At 42.8% G+C, this 16131-nt stretch overlaps 1 protein-coding gene across 1 annotated transcript; it reads right to left on the bottom strand.

Moving 5' to 3' along the window:
- Window positions 1–1521: 1521 nt before the first annotated feature.
- Window positions 1522–14941, bottom strand: LOC132711558 (vomeronasal type-2 receptor 26-like). Its single transcript, XM_087893524.1, has 7 exons — window positions 13789–14941; window positions 10402–10570; window positions 8989–9280; window positions 7214–8068; window positions 4502–4729; window positions 2795–2921; window positions 1522–2444 (listed from the first exon to the last, which is right to left on the bottom strand). Exons 1-7 carry the CDS (start codon window positions 14939–14941, stop codon window positions 1522–1524), a joined length of 3747 nt encoding a protein of 1248 aa, XP_087749650.1.
- Window positions 14942–16131: the final 1190 nt, after the last annotated feature.

Genomic DNA, 16131 nt, shown 5'->3' with positions numbered 1-16131 from the left:
TAGGTTGATCCCCTCTTCTTTGTGGCAATATCTTTAGATATTGGAACATTCCTATAGGATCACAATTACTACTATTGAGCCAGAATACCATCTATTCCCATGATGGCGAACCTATGGCACGTGTGCCACAGGTGGCACATCTAGTCATATTGGTGGGCACACATGTGCATGCCAGCCAGCTTCTGGACCCACTGGCACTATGGAAACAGGCTGTTTCCTACCTCCAAAGGGACTGAAAAGAATGGGGAAGGCCTGTTTTTTTGCTCTCCCCAGGATCCAGAGCCTTTCTAGGAGCTGGGGGGGGAAACGGCCTTTCCCAACCCCCGGAGGCCCTCCGGAGGCCAGAAATAGCCCATTTGCCGACTTCCCACTGGAAGTCGGCAAACGGGCCATTTCTGGCCTCCGGAGGGCCTCTGGGGGATTGAGGGGAAGGCCATTTTGGTTTTCCCAAGGCTCCTAGAAAGGCTCTGGAGCCTGGGGAGAGTAAAAAATGGGTCTTCTGGTCCCACCAGAAGTCGGCAGATGGGTCATTTTCAGCCTCTGGAGGGCCTCTGGGGGGGGAATCATTTTTTGCCCCCCCCAGCTCCTAGAAAGGCTCTTGAGCCTGGGAAGAGCAAAAAATGGGCCTAGCGGGACAACCGTGCCAAAAGCAGGAGGGGGAGTGCCAAAACCAGGGGAGTGTCTCATGCACTTGCAGAGCAGCATTGTACAGAGAATTATGGGTGTGGGCACACGCATGCACGACCCCCCGCACTCCCTCCGCTTTTGGCCTATGATGGCAAAAAGGTTCACCATCGCCTATTCTATATCTGTGGGTTTTGTTTTACTTGCCTAAGTCTAAAATCTTACTTTCCTCACCAATGAATTTCATTTTGCCTGGTAGAACCCAGTGTTCAAGTGTATCAAGATCCTTCTCTATTTTGAGCCTACCTTCTAGAGCAGGGGTCCTCCAGCTTCTTAAACAGGGGGCCAATTCACAGTCCCTCAGACTGTTGGGGGCCTGGATTGGCTGGGTGGGAATAGCTAGGTGGTCATGTGTGTTAGATTGGCGCAGGGAAAAGAAGACGCGACTCAGCAGAGGTCCGTTCAGCACTTTATTCAGCTCATATGGAACTGCTGGCTGTGCTGCCGAGCCCTCCTTATATACAGCTCTGGCAAGCTAGCCGGACAATGACATTCATTTAAACTTCCCGCCGGTGGATTAGCCAACCACCGGCGGATGCCCGTATAAGGACACAAAACCCCTCTCCTCCTAGTTCTCAGTCTGTCAATCCGTGGCCAACGTAGGTCACGTAGTCGCGCAGGTAGGCGGAGCGTACAAAATTACATTGGTGAAGACCGTCTGGAGAGTCTGAACCTTGGTCACTCTCACCCACTTAACAAGTCTAAATTCTATTGCAATTCACCCACTTAACAAATCTAAATTCTATTGCAATTAAAAAAATTAAGAAGACAATTATTTCTGAATAAAATTCAGAATGCAGAACATTTTCATCCAAATCATAGAAATTCAGATATCATTCATGCTGCCCTTGATACCACATCTGTCTTTTTCCTAATTAGCTGCTCTTTTGTATTCAGCTCTGGTCTCAGTATGATGATGTAGCACTTGGGCAGGAAAATGCAACCTAATAAGCCACCACTTGAGGCCAAGATAGAGAAGATTTCCACAGCCACCATGGATTTCCCCTTGGTGCTCAAGTAAGTGGGCACAAAGGACACCCAAACACTGCAGAAGACCAGCATGCTGAAGGTGATGAGTTTGGCTTCATTGAAAGTGTCAGGTAACTTCCGGGCAAAGAAGGCCACCGTGAAGCTGATGAGGGCCAGAAGCCACATGTAGCCCAGCACAACATAAAACATGATCTCCGAGCCTTCGTTGCATTGCACTAAGATCTCATCCACCTGGGAATGCATGTCCAAGTCTGGGAAAGGAGGAGAAATGGTCAACCACCCAGCACAGATGCTTGTTTGAATAAGGGAGCAAAAAACAATGACTGAGACGGACAGCCTTTTCCCCACCCACAACCTCATTCGGTTCCCTGGCTTTGTGGCCATGAAGGCCAGAACCACCGTGATGGTTTTCGCTAACACACAAGACACTGCAATGGAGAAGACAACTCCAAAAACTGCTTGTCGGAGGAGACATGTGACTGTCCCTGGACATCCGAGGAAGAGGAAGGAGCAAAGAAAACACAGCAGGAGCGAGACGAGCAGGGTGCAGGTGATATCCCAATTGTTGGCTTTGACGATGGGAGTGTTCTGGTGGAAGATGAATGTCCCCATCACCACAACTGTGATGACAGCAAAAGAAACAGCAAAGCCAGTCAGGACTTCTCCCAGGACTTCTTTGTAGGATAAGTAGATGATAATTTTGGGAATACATTGATGGTGTTTCTCATTTGGATATTGTTTTTCTGGACACCTCTCACATTGGTTGGAATCTAAAAACCATAAATAAAATATCTAAATATTCTATACATTGAATCGAATTAAGTTTTTAGCAATTATGCCTCCTGATTATGCCTGTTTTTGGAGAGAATAAAGCTATTAAAATGTTTGCTTTAAGAAAATCCTTTTAAAGTTTATTTTTTTATTCAATAGACTACATTTCGTGAACAAGAGATTACACAGTTAAATAAGGAAAAGTTTTTACTTTAAAAAAAGAAGAAAGAGACCAAGGCTAGTGAGAGATCCCAATCAATCTATGCTTTTCTTTAAAACTATATTCAAGAACCCAAACTTGGTTAGAGCTTAATGTATTTTTAAGGAAATATCCATATTGTTTTCTTACCAATCATGGTGGAAATGCTTCCCTCTGAACACTCGACACAGTCATAGCAGCAAACCTGTTTCCCCTCCTTAATCAATTTCCGGTACCCAGGATGGCAGCTCTCTACACAGGTAGCAGAAGGTGGTGTCTAATGGGAATGGCCAGAGTAAGGAATTAAAATGGATTATAATCAAGTTTTGAATCAATCAGTCAACAGTCATTCTCTTTAAATAAAAGCTAAAGAAAACCAAGGGACGCAGTGGCTTAGTGGCTAAGACTCTGAGCTTGTTGATGGAAAGATCAGAAGTTCAGCAGTTCGAATCCCTAGTGCTGCGTAATGGGGTGAGCTCCCGTTACTTGTCCCAGGTTCTGCCAATCTAGCAGTTTGAAAGAAGGTAAAAAATGCAAGTAGAAAAATAGAGACCACTTTTGGTGGGAAGGTAACAGCATTCCGTGCGCCTTTGGCTTTTAGTCATGCCGGCCACATGACCACAGAGACGTCTTTGGACAGTGCTGGCTCTTTGGCTTTGAAACAGAGATGAGTACCGCCCCCTAGAGTTGGGAACAACTAGCACATCTGTGCGTGGGGAACCTTTACATTTACCTAAAGAAAACTTTGAAATCCTTTTCCAATTATCCCTGTGTTACATTGCTACTCAAGAGTGGTATCCTGGTTTTCCATGTACTGGATGGGTGAAGCAAAACAAGCAGATTGTCCAGCTTCAGTGGCCTCCGTTGTTCTGCACATACTCAGTTATCAAAAAACCATCTGACAATTAGGAGAATGTTGCAAGGGTCTTGAGTGATGGCCTACTTTGGTATATGTCCACAGTCCATCTGTAGTATTCTGTGATGAACAATAATATGGGATAGCACAATAATCCAATCTTGCCTGTATTTCAAAATATACAAGCACTAGAACCTGCTGAAATGTTATTCAGTTTTCTGGGAAAAAGAAGAGAAAATACCACTGAATTTCTAAGTGGCCAGAAGCTGTCCCCAGATTTTTGAATTGGCTATGGAAGTGGCAAGAGAAATCTTTCCTGCAAAACTTCAGGGAAATGGGATGTTTATTTTAGCCTGAAGTGGAAAATAAGTGTGATGACTTTTTTCATGCTTTGTGTTTCAACTGATTTCCCACTAAGAAGTCAGATAACTTCTTAGTGGGAAAATGCCTGCCTGCCTGCCTACCTAAAATGTCAGATAAACTCATTAGTGGGAAAGAATTCTGTCTGTCTGTCTGTCTGTCTGTCTCTCTCTCTCTCTCTCTTTGTCTATCATCCATCCATCCATCCATCCATCCATCCATCCATCCATCCATCCATCCATCTATCTATCTATCTATCTATCTATCTATCTATCTATCTATCTATCTCAAATCTTTCCCCTTCTTGTTTGTATTATTTTAACTGTCATTTTAAATATTTTTTTAAATAAAGAAAGGTAGATTTTCCCTTCAGTATCACCTTTCAAAAGGTCAATCTTCCACCTCTCTAAGCTCTTAAGAGGCCACTGAACCCAGAGTTTCCATAACCCCAGTGAGCTCTTTCCCTACAATCTGAAAGTGTAATGTAGAATTGAGAACTACTTCATTTTTCCAGGATGCAAAAGTGTTTTAACAACATTAAAAAGATACCAAATGACCTTGGAACCACTCTAAGATTACTAGTTTAAAATCCCAGAAATTGAGAAAATATCCCCATGTTTTAGTTGGTTTGTTTAACTCGCCTGCTTAAATTTGGGATTCCATACAATGGCAGTTGTATTTATGGTGAGGCCTTCCTTTTGAGAACTCTGAGGTTCAACACCTCCAACTTGGACCTTCTGAAAGGATCGATTGGGGAAAGTAATCAAGTTGATGATATCGTATGCTGCTGCCAGGTTTCCATTCTCATTGAAAACTATTTCTTCCCCAGCACTATTGTTGAAATGGAGGTTTTTCAGAAATAAACGAAGCTGAAAGATAAGAGAGATAAGTGAGATATTGATACCAATAGTAGGTAATAGAATGTACAATTCCATGCTGGGATTTACCAAATGGTGCTCAATTAATATTTAATGAGCATCCAAATTGTAGAGTTAATAATATTTTTTTTTACATTCCAAAGGCAAAATTTTATTTTGCTGGACTATATTCACATTTTTATGTTTAAGTTTTATTAATAGAGATTTTGTTAGATATATTGCATATTTGAACTTCATGAGGGATAAGAACTATTGCTAAGAAATATAACAGAATATAGAATAACAGAGTTGGAAGGGACCTTGGAAGTCTTCTAGTCCCACCCCCTGTTCAAGCAAGAAACCCTAAACCATTTCAGACAAATGTCTGATCTTAAAAACCTCCAGTGTTTGAGCACCCACAATTTCTGGAAGCAAGTCATTCCACGGATTAACTGTTCTAACTGTCAAGAAATTTCTCCTTAGTTCTAGGTTGGTTTTCTCTTTGACTGTTTTCCATCCATTGCTGCTTCTGCCTTAATGTGCTTGGAACAATAGATTGACGAGCTCTTCTTTTTGGCAGCCTATTATACAGTATATAATGCATATCACAACAAAACGTATTTGTTGGAGTTCTGGTCCAGAAAATATGATTAGGAAATTCAATTATGAGTTTGGTAGATTAAATCAATTTTTTCTTCAAGCACGGGATAGAGAACTCTTACACCAAACATATCTTACAGAAAGACAAGTATTGTCCTTCCATCCTACCTCTGCCTCCCATTTCATTGATTATTACTATTATTATGCAAAATTCTTCCTTCTCTTCTACTTTAGTGATTTTTTCTTCTACTACTCAATTACAAAATGCTGAACAATGGTAGGCTTTTACTGGATTTGAGAGTTTTTTTGGATTGAAGATTGGAAAGGAAGCAAGAGGCCTCTGGGAAAAAAATTACTTCCATAATTATAATATTGGTAAATAAAAATCAGATCTGTAAATATCTGAACATAATATCTGTAAATAAAAATCTAAATTGCCACAAGGAATAAGCACTTTCAGAGGTTACCACAAAGCCTCTAGACAACTAAAAATTATAAATTTGAAAGACAAAAAGAAAAAGTATAAAAAGTGGAAAGAAGGGCATCCATTTAAGGCAGAATACCAACAAATAACCTGAGGTTGCAAAGATGAAATCAGGAGAGCTAAGGCGCCAAATCTTGTGACAAAAAAAGCTTTACATGTTAAAATCAAGGAAAAAACAAGGAAAAAGTCAATGATTGGTCTACCAATGGGAAAAAATGGCAAGTGATGAGCAACAGGGAGAAAGAACTGCTTAATTCACTTTTTTCCATCTGTTTTAACCAAAAAGGAACAAACAACCCAACCTATCAAAAAGAGAACCGTGAAAAACAGATCAGGAATACAACTTAAAATAGATAAGAAAATGGTAAATCCAGCCTAGATGATATCAAATCATCAGGACCGGATGGATTACATCCGAAGGTTCTGAAGGAACTGGCAGACATGATCTCAGGACCAATGAATTATATCTTTCAAAAATCCTGGAGTAGCTGGGAACTACGAGAGGACTGGAAAATAGCCGATGTAGTTCCCATCTTCAAAAAAGAGAAAAAACATAAATCCAAGAAATTTCAGACCTATCAGCCTGACCTCAACCTTCCCCTGGGAAGATTCTGGAAAAGATGATTATCTTTTGGAATGAATCTGTGAACACCTAGAGGCAAAAAAGTCAGAACCAAAAGCCAACATAGGTTTGTCAAAAAAAGATCATGTCAGACAAACCTTATTGTAATATTTGACAAAGTGACAAAAATTGTGGGTCAGAAAAAGAAGAGAAAAGGAAAAAGAAGGAAAAACACCAACTATATGGCACAGCTTGCAATACAACAAGTCAGATGAGGAGACCCAAACTCACTGGTAGCCTCACATTGCAGTGACCAAGGACACAGATTTAATTTTGCAGCAACAGGAAGACACCACATAAAGATGTCTGACATAACAACCCAAAGCAGGTATTTCAGTAGAGAGAAATTTCCTGAAGATGGGCCCCAGCATGAATCTGAAAGCTCAGATGAGTAAATCTCTGGTCCCATTGACCTACCCAAATTTGATCTTGCATTATTATCCTGAGACATGTATTTTTGCCTTCATTCGTAAAAGTTTACAGTGGCGCAGTGGTTAGAGTGCAATACTGCCGGCTACTTCTGCTGCCTGCCAGGTGCCTGCAATTTGATTGTTCAAATCTCACCAGGGTGAAGGTTGACTCAGCCTTCCAGCCTTCTGAGATTGGTAAAATGAGGACCCAAATTGTTGGGGGCAATATGCTGGTTCTGTAAACTGCTTAGAGAGGGCTGTAAAGCACTGTAAAGCAGTACATAAGTGCTATTGCAATTGCTATACTTAGTGAATTTTGTAAAAATTGAAATTACTATATTATTATGGCTATGTTCCCATTGAAAGGCATCATTACTAACCTGCCAAGGTTGGACTTTCAGAAAATTCCACTTCTTTCCATAGCCTCTTGTCTTCTGCCTGGCTCTGGATGAATATATAGCATGGAGACCATGTGCTACAGCATAGACAGCATTGTAAATACTGTAGCTCTGGCCAGACATCTCCATTTCAAAGACAGTTCCAAGGAGACTCCTCACATCCTCTTTCCCAGTGCAGCTTCCTTTGTCTAGTACATATATATTGTATTTTGGAAATGAACAGCTAAATGTGGTACCCCAGAATGCAGGTAGGAAATGCACTTTAGAGTGATATGGATTTAGCTTCTCAAGGAACTCTTGAAAGCCTGGGACCCTATTTTTGTGTAGGGCAAATGACAAGCTGCCATTGAAGGACAATGGGGTGAATTTGCGTGACTCAAAGACAGAAGTGACATCCCAGAGAGCACTTATGACCCAAACCCTCTCTATTGGGAGCCTATGATCAAGTTCATAGCATTCAAGAATTACTCGTAAGCCTTCTATAGATTGAATGTCCCCATAAACTAATATTATTTTGGTTTTACTATACCAGAGGACACGCCCTATTTTACCTAGATTAATCTTCCGTAAAGTACTGTGGTCATAATTTGTCAATCTTGGAATAAATTGAATTACAGAAATGCAAATATCACTCTGGATGAATTTTGGTCTCAGAATTCTGAGAAATCTCTCTCCACTGGCATCTTCTGGAATGAGCAGGTCAATCCAATTCCATCCATAATATTTCAGAAGCTGAATAATCCCAGCATAGTGGAGGTTTTCATTCGGAGTCATCCAGAAGAAAGAAGGAAACTGCTGTTTATCACTCAATGCCAAGTCAAAAGTGCCATAACTGAGCTGCAGAGTGGGAATAATAATGATGTACTTCAGGCTAGGAAATCTTTTTGCAGACATGTCAAAAAGAATGAAGGAAGCACATTTCTTTTGTACCTTATTTCCATAAAAATAATTAATGGGAGAGATAAATATTAAATCTTTGGATCAACAAGTGTTTCCTGAGAGCTTTTGCAACCAGACCACCATTAGCATTTCATTCATCCCTTTTTAGACAAAGTCACCTGAAGCTTTCATTGTGCTAAGCAGAAATAGACAGCAGATAGGAATGAGTCACAAGAGAGGAGGCTTATTCATTAAGGATTGGACAGTATTAATTGCCCACAGTGACACTCAAATAACTTTCAACTAGCATTTTATATTATAAGGATAACATATCTATTACTTTACTGATAAATATATTTAAAATTGTTGTGGCATAAACAAAAAGAGAGAAAGTCAAATAACTGAGGCATACCCAGAAGATGGAGAGACAACATCAGACCCTACTACAATATAAATTAAGAATGGCTAAGGCTGCCATAAGATCAAGACACAGAGATCTCTTGACACCTGAAATGATAAAAGAGGAGGTGGTGGTGTTGGTGGTGGTGGTGGTGGTGGAGGAGGAGGAGGAGGAGGAGGTGGAGAAGAAGAAGAAGAAGAAGAAGAAGAAGAAGAAGAAGAAGAAGAATGACAGCTACACTATTTCTTACATACTAAATGTAATGTTTGTACTTATTAAGAATTACTGCTGTTACAATAGTAATTGATGCATTGCATTCCTCTGGCAAAATAAATGAATAAAAACTACCCAAAATGACTTCCCCAATATTTTTACCTGTTTTTGAAGGCTCCCCCCCACTTTTTGTCCACAGATAGTTTTTTTAAAAACTACCCCCCTTTCCTTCTTCTTGTGCATTTATGTGAGCCCAGATACCTACCTGTGGAATCTTGTAGGCATTTAAGGTGTTGGCCACCTGAATTGTGTTCTGGGAAGGGAGATCACCGATGACAGCCATGATGTTTTGCTCCTTTCCCTTCCTGTAATTGAGCTGACAGCGGTCTTCCACAAAGAAGAGAGTGAAAAGGCTCTCAGAGGCTTTCATTGCCTGAAAACCATTCTCGTATATCTTGGAGACCAAGGTGATGTTGGGTAACAAGTTCTCATTCCTGTTGATCTCCTGAATGGCAAAACTGAAGGCTAGGACATGCTGGAAACTTTTAGGCAATGGCCTGCAAGAAGAATTTCATTTAGTTCTATCATATTCTAATGTGACAATAATTGGATTTAGACAGACATCTTTCATAAGGTTTTTCTCCATGCCTAAAATGATGTATCTCTCGGCTTTAATGAGTATTAGGGAAATAAAGGAAGCACTCATGTTCTGAAGCACTTCTTTGAAAAAGAATAAACAGAATAACAGAGTTGGAAGGGACCTTCGAGGTCTTCTAGCCCAACTGTGGCTCAGCCAGGAAACCTTATACCATTTGAGGCAAGTGGTTCTCCAATCTCTTCTTATAATCTTCCAGTGTTGGAGCATTCAGAACTTCCATTGCTTCTTGTCCGGCCTTCTTTGCAGAATTGATTGACTCTCTCTTCTTTGTGACAATGCCTTAGATATTGAAACACTGCTATCCTGTCACCCCTAGTCCTTCCTTTTTCTAAAAATTAAATTAGATATTCATATTCATTTCATATATTTTAGCCCGCAGTCCCCTGATTATCTGGGCTGCTGTTCTCTGCACTCTTTCTAGAGTCTCAATGCCTTTTTAGAATGTGGCAACCAAAACTAAAGAAGGTTTGAAGAAGAAGGTTTGGTTCTTAAAATTCAGTAGTTAAGATATTCCAGAAGTGAGGAAAGCAGGGAATGAGGAGCTGAGGTGGAGTGTTTGAATTACGCTTAAGGATCCTGTGGGTAATCAAAAGGATTGTTTAACATATGTAGGGCAGCAATGGAAGTGGAGGACAGAAACTGATGGATTGTGCCAACTGTTAATGACAATGCTGAAGATGTAAGATTTTGTTACATTCACATATTTAAGCAGATCTACATTTCTCCTTACCCTGCAGTAAGCAAGGAGGCAAACAAGGAATAAGTGATAAAATTCTAATAGTGTCAATAAACAGCAGGAATGACGCAAAAAATAATATTTTTTTTATTAAAATGCTAAATATTTTTCCTGGGTTTATTTTTATTTTTCCATAAAAAATAAAATATATAGAGGAACAATGTTATTAAAATTGTGAGTTTTTCTTATGAACAGATGAATTCAGAATCAGAATATCCTGAATACAATCATGTTAAAAAAAACCTTGAAAGGCATATCACAGTTTCTTTCAAAGGAGTACTTGCCTTCCTCTCAAAGACCCTACTGGGCGTTCCATAAAGTGGAGGAAAGACCATTCAGGATATACAGTAGACACAAATTCTGCAATGACGATCTCACTGGAGAGAGCTGGGAGATTAGTCTGCAAATGTTCTTTGTTTCGACACATGGAGTTGAAGGTCTTGCTAAAAGAAGCTTGGAGGACAAGGAGAGAGAATAAAAGCCAATGGCAAAGTGTGTGAGTCTCTTTGAATGCCGAAGCAATTTGGCTCCAATCACAGCAGTGCAGCCAAATCTTCATCATCACAACACTTTGCCTGGAACAATGAAAGAACCTCTATTGGTTTTATGCACAACTAAAACTGTAGATTACAATTATTATCATCTGAGTAATTCATACTGAACCTATGGAGCCTCATGGAGTTGTTAATTTTAAACTATTAAGTCTCCCTAGGTTCTATGCCTCCCCCTAAAAAACAAGTTTAATTAATTAATTTAGATAATTACAAGGTGGATGAATCCCTTTCGCTAAGCTATTCAGCTCTTCTTCCAAATGAAGAAATTGTACAGTCCAAACTCATCTCTTGGCAGCTCCTCATCAGGCAAGATAGAAATGATCTTGAGATCTTGGAAACTGAGTTTTGCATGCTGGTTAAAAGAGGAGGAAATAGATTAGTAGTCAGATAAGTTTTCCCTTCTCATCTCACAACCTCCTAATTCAGAAAAATACTTACCAGTTCTGACCCTTGATTTGCTGAAACTGTCACATAGAAAAAAAGGAAGTCTGTAGGAGGAGAGGTGGGATTCAACCGGTTCAGACCGGTTCATGGGAACCGGTAGTGGCCACTTGCGGGTGGGCCAGCCCCGCCCACCTGCCCAGCCGCAATCCTTTCCTATATTGCTGTGTTTTTGGCATCGCATGCATGTGCGGATGGCGTGTGCATGCAAATTGCCATTTTTTGTGATGTCGCATGTTTGTGCGGACAGCACATATGAGCAAATTGCTGTGTTTTGTGACATCATATGCCAAATAAATTGCCGCATTGGTTGACATCGCATGGATGGCGCATATGTGAGCTCACATTTCCGGTGCTGGGCGAACCGGTTGCTACAGTATGTGAAGCCCACCTCTGTGTAGGAGGATATTTATGGAGATTCTCAATCATCAAGATCATGGTTGTCCCAAAGGTGGTTTTTTTTCTTTCTTTTCTTTTTTTTTAAAAAAGCACCTGGAGTTATTTTTATTTTTTTTCTTTTCAAACATTTTACTTTTCATCCAAAAAGTTTCTTGGATGGGAAGCAAAATGTTTTCGAAGAAAAAGAAGAAGAAAATCCAATTGCCTTTTGTAAAAAGCACCTTTGGGTCTGTAGGAACCTGTGTGAGTTTTCAAGAACAGGGTCCCTCTGGTCTCTCTCTGGACATTCCGGAGCAATGAAGGGGCACCTTCTGTGCCTCCAGGTCCATCTTATCATGGTTCAAGGTATGTAACCTGATCACATGTGACTCAAGTACATTAGTGGAACTGTCTTAGACCATTTGTAGCATGTATGTACATATTTCAGGAGGATTTTCTCTGTCCTCAAGGTATCTTGAAAGAATATTATTTATATTTTTTATTCATAAAGTACCAGAATCACAGAAATAAAAGAAAATGACAGAATAACAGAGTTGGAAGGGACTTTAGAGGTCTTCCAGTTCTAACCTCCAGGAAATTTCTCTAAGTTGCTTCTGTCCTTGATTAGTTTCCATCCATTGTTTCTTGCCCTGCCTTCAGGTGACTTGGAGAATAGGTTGATCCCCTCTTCTTTGTGGCAATATCTTTAGATATTGGAACATTCCTATAGGATCTTATGGGATGCCTTCCTCTGCCACGATCTTATGCTAGAAAGCTGAAAGGCAGAAAATGTTTCTACAACTGCAGGAGTAATTTGAATGGCTTCTAAAAAATCTGTATGTGGTGAGGCAAAAGATGTTTGTAAACCAGGACTCCCAGATCCCATTCACAATTACTACTATTGAGCCAGAATACCATCTATTCCCATGATGGCGAACCTATGGCACGTGTGCCACAGGTGGCACGCGTACTCATATTGGTGGGCATGCATGTGCATGCCAGCCAGCTTCTGGACCCATCGGAACTATGGCACAGGCTGCTTCCTACCTCCAGAGGGACTGAAAAGGGTGGGGAAGGCCTGTTTTTTTGCTCTCCCCAGGATCCAGAGCCTTTCTAGGAGCTGGGAGGGGAAACGGCCTTCCCCAACCCCCGGAGGCCCTCCGGAGGCCAGAAACAGCCCATTTGCCGACTTCCCACTGGAAGTCAGCAAATGGGCTGTTTCTGGCCTCCGGAGAGCCTCTGGGGAGTTTTGGGGAAGGCCATTTTGGTTTTCCCAAGGCTCTGGAGCCTGGTGAGAGTAAAAAATGGGTCTTCTGGTCCTACCAGAAGTCGGCAGATGGTTCATATTCAGCCTCTGGAGGGCCTCTGGGGGGGAAACCATTTTTGCCCCCCCAGGCTCCTAGAAAGGCTCTTGAGCCTGGGAAGAGCAAAAAATGGGCCTAGCGGGCCCACCGTGCCAAAAGCAGGAGGACCCCAGGGGAGTGTCTCATGCACTTTCAGAGCAGCATTGTACAGAGAATTATGGGTGTGGGCACACCCATGCACGACCCCCCGCGCTCCCCCCGCTTTTAGCCCATGATGGCAAAAAGATTCACCATCGCCTATTCTATATCTGTGGGTTTTGTTTTACTTGCCTAAGTCTAAAATCTTACTTTCCTCACCAATGAATTTCATTTTGCATGGTAGAACCCAGTGTTCAAGTGTATCAAGATCCTTCTCTATTTTGAGCCTACCTTCTAGAGCAGGGGTCCTCCAGCTTCTTAAACAGGGGGCCAATTCACAGTCCCTAAGACTGTTGGGGGCCTGGATTGGTTGGGTAGGAATGGCTAGGTGGTCATATGTGTTAGACTGGAAAATGCCTGGGGCAGCGCTGACTCCAAATTGGAGGCGTTTGCATTTGAATGTGCCCCGGTGAGTGACAATAGTCTGAGCCTCCACAGTTTTTCATTGACTGGCAGTTGCTGGTAAGCCTGGGCCAGGTCCAGTTTTGCGAATATGGTTCCACTCCCTAGCGAATGCAACAGATGTTGCACCACTGGGATTGGGTATACGCTCTGCTATTAATGATGCATTTATAGTCAGCGCAGATGTGCACAGATCCCTCATGCTTCATTGGGGTCACAATGGGGGTCTCCCATGCAGCATGATCAGTCGGCTGCAATATGCCCTGGGCAATTAATTTGTCCAGTTGGGCGTCAACTTTAGGCCGGAGGGCGAATGGAACCCTGCGGGGCTTTAGCTGAATTGGAGTAATTGTTGGATCTAAATTAAATGAAATGGGTTTCCCCACAAATTTACCTAGGCTCCTGTTGAAGACATCCTGGAAGTCCCCTAGGAGCTTGTCGAGTTCGCTCTGTCTAATCTGATTAATCCTGCCAATGGTGAGCCCTAGAGGCTTGAACCACTCCACTCCAAGAAGGGTTGGTTGGGTCTCCTTGACAACTGCGATGGGTAGGTCCCCGGAGAAGTCTTTGTAATGGACTCTGAGCTTGGTCCTTCCCAGGATTCTGATTGGATGGCCTCCAAAATCCACCAATTTCGCTTGCAGCGGCTTGAGGTGGCTTTTGGCAATCTGCGGCTTGAGTTTCTTGAGCTGAACCCAGTCTATAATAGAATAGGGCGATCCAGAGTCGATCTCCATGGGACATGGTGTCCCTTCCACGTGGACGGTCATGTGGAACTTGTTGGATCCCTCAGCAGTGGCATGCACTATGGTGGTCTGATGGACCCCTCTGCTCTTTGGGTAGCCTTCTCCCTCGCGCCTGGGGTATTGGGACCGTTTGGATGGCCTCTGGTTCTCGCAGTTGCGGGTTCTGGGAGCCTCCATGACCAGTTCTGCTGCTCTGCATGCCTCGGTGATGTGGCCCTTCCTCCTGCAGCGCCTGCATGTCGCATCCCGCCAGCGACATCTGGCATGCACGTGATCCCCGTTGCAGCTGGCACAGCGTTCCTCTCGTCTGCCATCTTGAGGGTTTTCCCACCGTTGGGGTCTGAGAACCTTGTGGACGGCCATTTCAGCTTCTGACTCTGACTCTGTGGTGGTCTCATCTGATGAAGGTTGGGAATCTTTGTCGATCTTGTTGATCTCCTTAGACCTCCTCATGGCGGCTGCTGCTCTCTCTGACGATTCTGCAGCTGTGGCTTCTTCAATCACATCTCTCAGTGAGACCTTCTTACGGCTGAGGAGTTTCTTCTGGACAGAAGCCTTCCTCATCCTGAAGACGATCCGGTCTCTCAGTTGGATGTCCACATTCTCAAACTCACAGCTGGCTGCGATTGTCCGGAGGGCAGATACGAAGTCCTTAACCGATTCGCCGTCTTGTTGATTCCGCTGGTGGAAATCAAACCAGTTGGCCAACGGGGTGCTGGTTGGAACGTAATGCTCTTGCAGGACTTCCTGTGGTTCAGTCCAAGGCATCAGCTCAATATCCCTCGGTGTCACGAGATCCATGGCCATTTCCAGGACCCCGGAGCCTCAGTGAGCCAGGAACAGGGCTCGCTTTCGGTTGTGGTCCAGGTCGATGAAACCACTGCCCGCCAGGAACTGTCTGAACCGGACCATGAAGGACTTCCATTTCTCCTGGTTAGGCTCGAACGGAGCCAGTGAGATCTGTGGTCCAGACATGGTTCTGTGGTTCAGTTGCAGTGACTTCGCTCAAGTGACTCAGCTCTTGGTAAATGGTGGCGATTGTGCCACGAGGTATGCTGTCGGTTCTTTTGTGTCCTTTGTTGCCAGTGTTAGATTGGTGCATGGAAAAAAAGATGTGACTCAGCAGAGGTCCGTTCAGCACTTTATTCAGCTCATACGGAACTGCCGGCTGTGCTGCTGAGCCCTCCTTATATACAGCTCTGGCAAGCTAGCCGGCCAATGACATTCATTTAAACTTCCCGCCGGTGGATTAGCCAACCACCGGCGGATGCCCGTATAAGGACACAACAATGTGGCTAGGTGGGTGTGGCTAGGTCATGTGACTAGGTGGGCATGGCCAATTTAACAATCCATTGAACAATGCACACAAATTAAACTTTAATTTGTTTTGCTCCTGGGGTGTTTTATTTGCTTTTGTTTGTATGTTGCTCTTTTGGTTGCCTTTTCTTTTTACTATGTCATTTTTTCAGTTATTTAGGAGTCTAGTGGTCCACTTCAGGAAACTCAGTTTTGCAGTAATTCTTCTCAGCTCCAAGGACCTTGAGAAATCTCTCTGTCTCTCTCTCTCTCTTTGTCTGTCTCTCTGTCTTTCTTTCTTTGTCTCTCTCCCTCTCTCTCCCCCTTTCTCTCTCTCTCTCTTTTACTCTTTCTTTCTCTTTCCCTCTCTCTTTCCTTCTCTTCCTCCCTCCCTCCCTCTCTCTCTCTTTCTGTCCCTCTGTCCCTCTGTTTCTCTCTCTCTTTTCCTCTCTCTCTCTCTTTTTCTGACTGTCTCTCTCTCTGTGTCTATCTCTATCTATCTTTTGGAGGCAGGGAAGGTAAAAAATGGGCTGTTTTTGTCTGTTTTTTGCCTCCCCCACAAGCATTCTGCAGACTAAAACCAGGTAAAAGCGGCTTGTTTTTTGGCAAAAAATTGACCATTTTTGCCTGTTTTTTGACCTCCTTTCACCCACCCCCCTCCACCTCTGTAAGCATTCTGCAGGCTTTTGGTTCCA

This window comes from Pantherophis guttatus, chromosome 4, assembly GCF_059756535.1.
Source record: "Pantherophis guttatus breed Tessera chromosome 4, ASM5975653v1, whole genome shotgun sequence".
NCBI classification, from domain to species: Eukaryota; Metazoa; Chordata; class Lepidosauria; order Squamata; family Colubridae; genus Pantherophis; species Pantherophis guttatus.
Note: the sequence above shows the minus strand (reverse complement) of the source record. Positions and strands in the feature narration are given on the sequence as shown.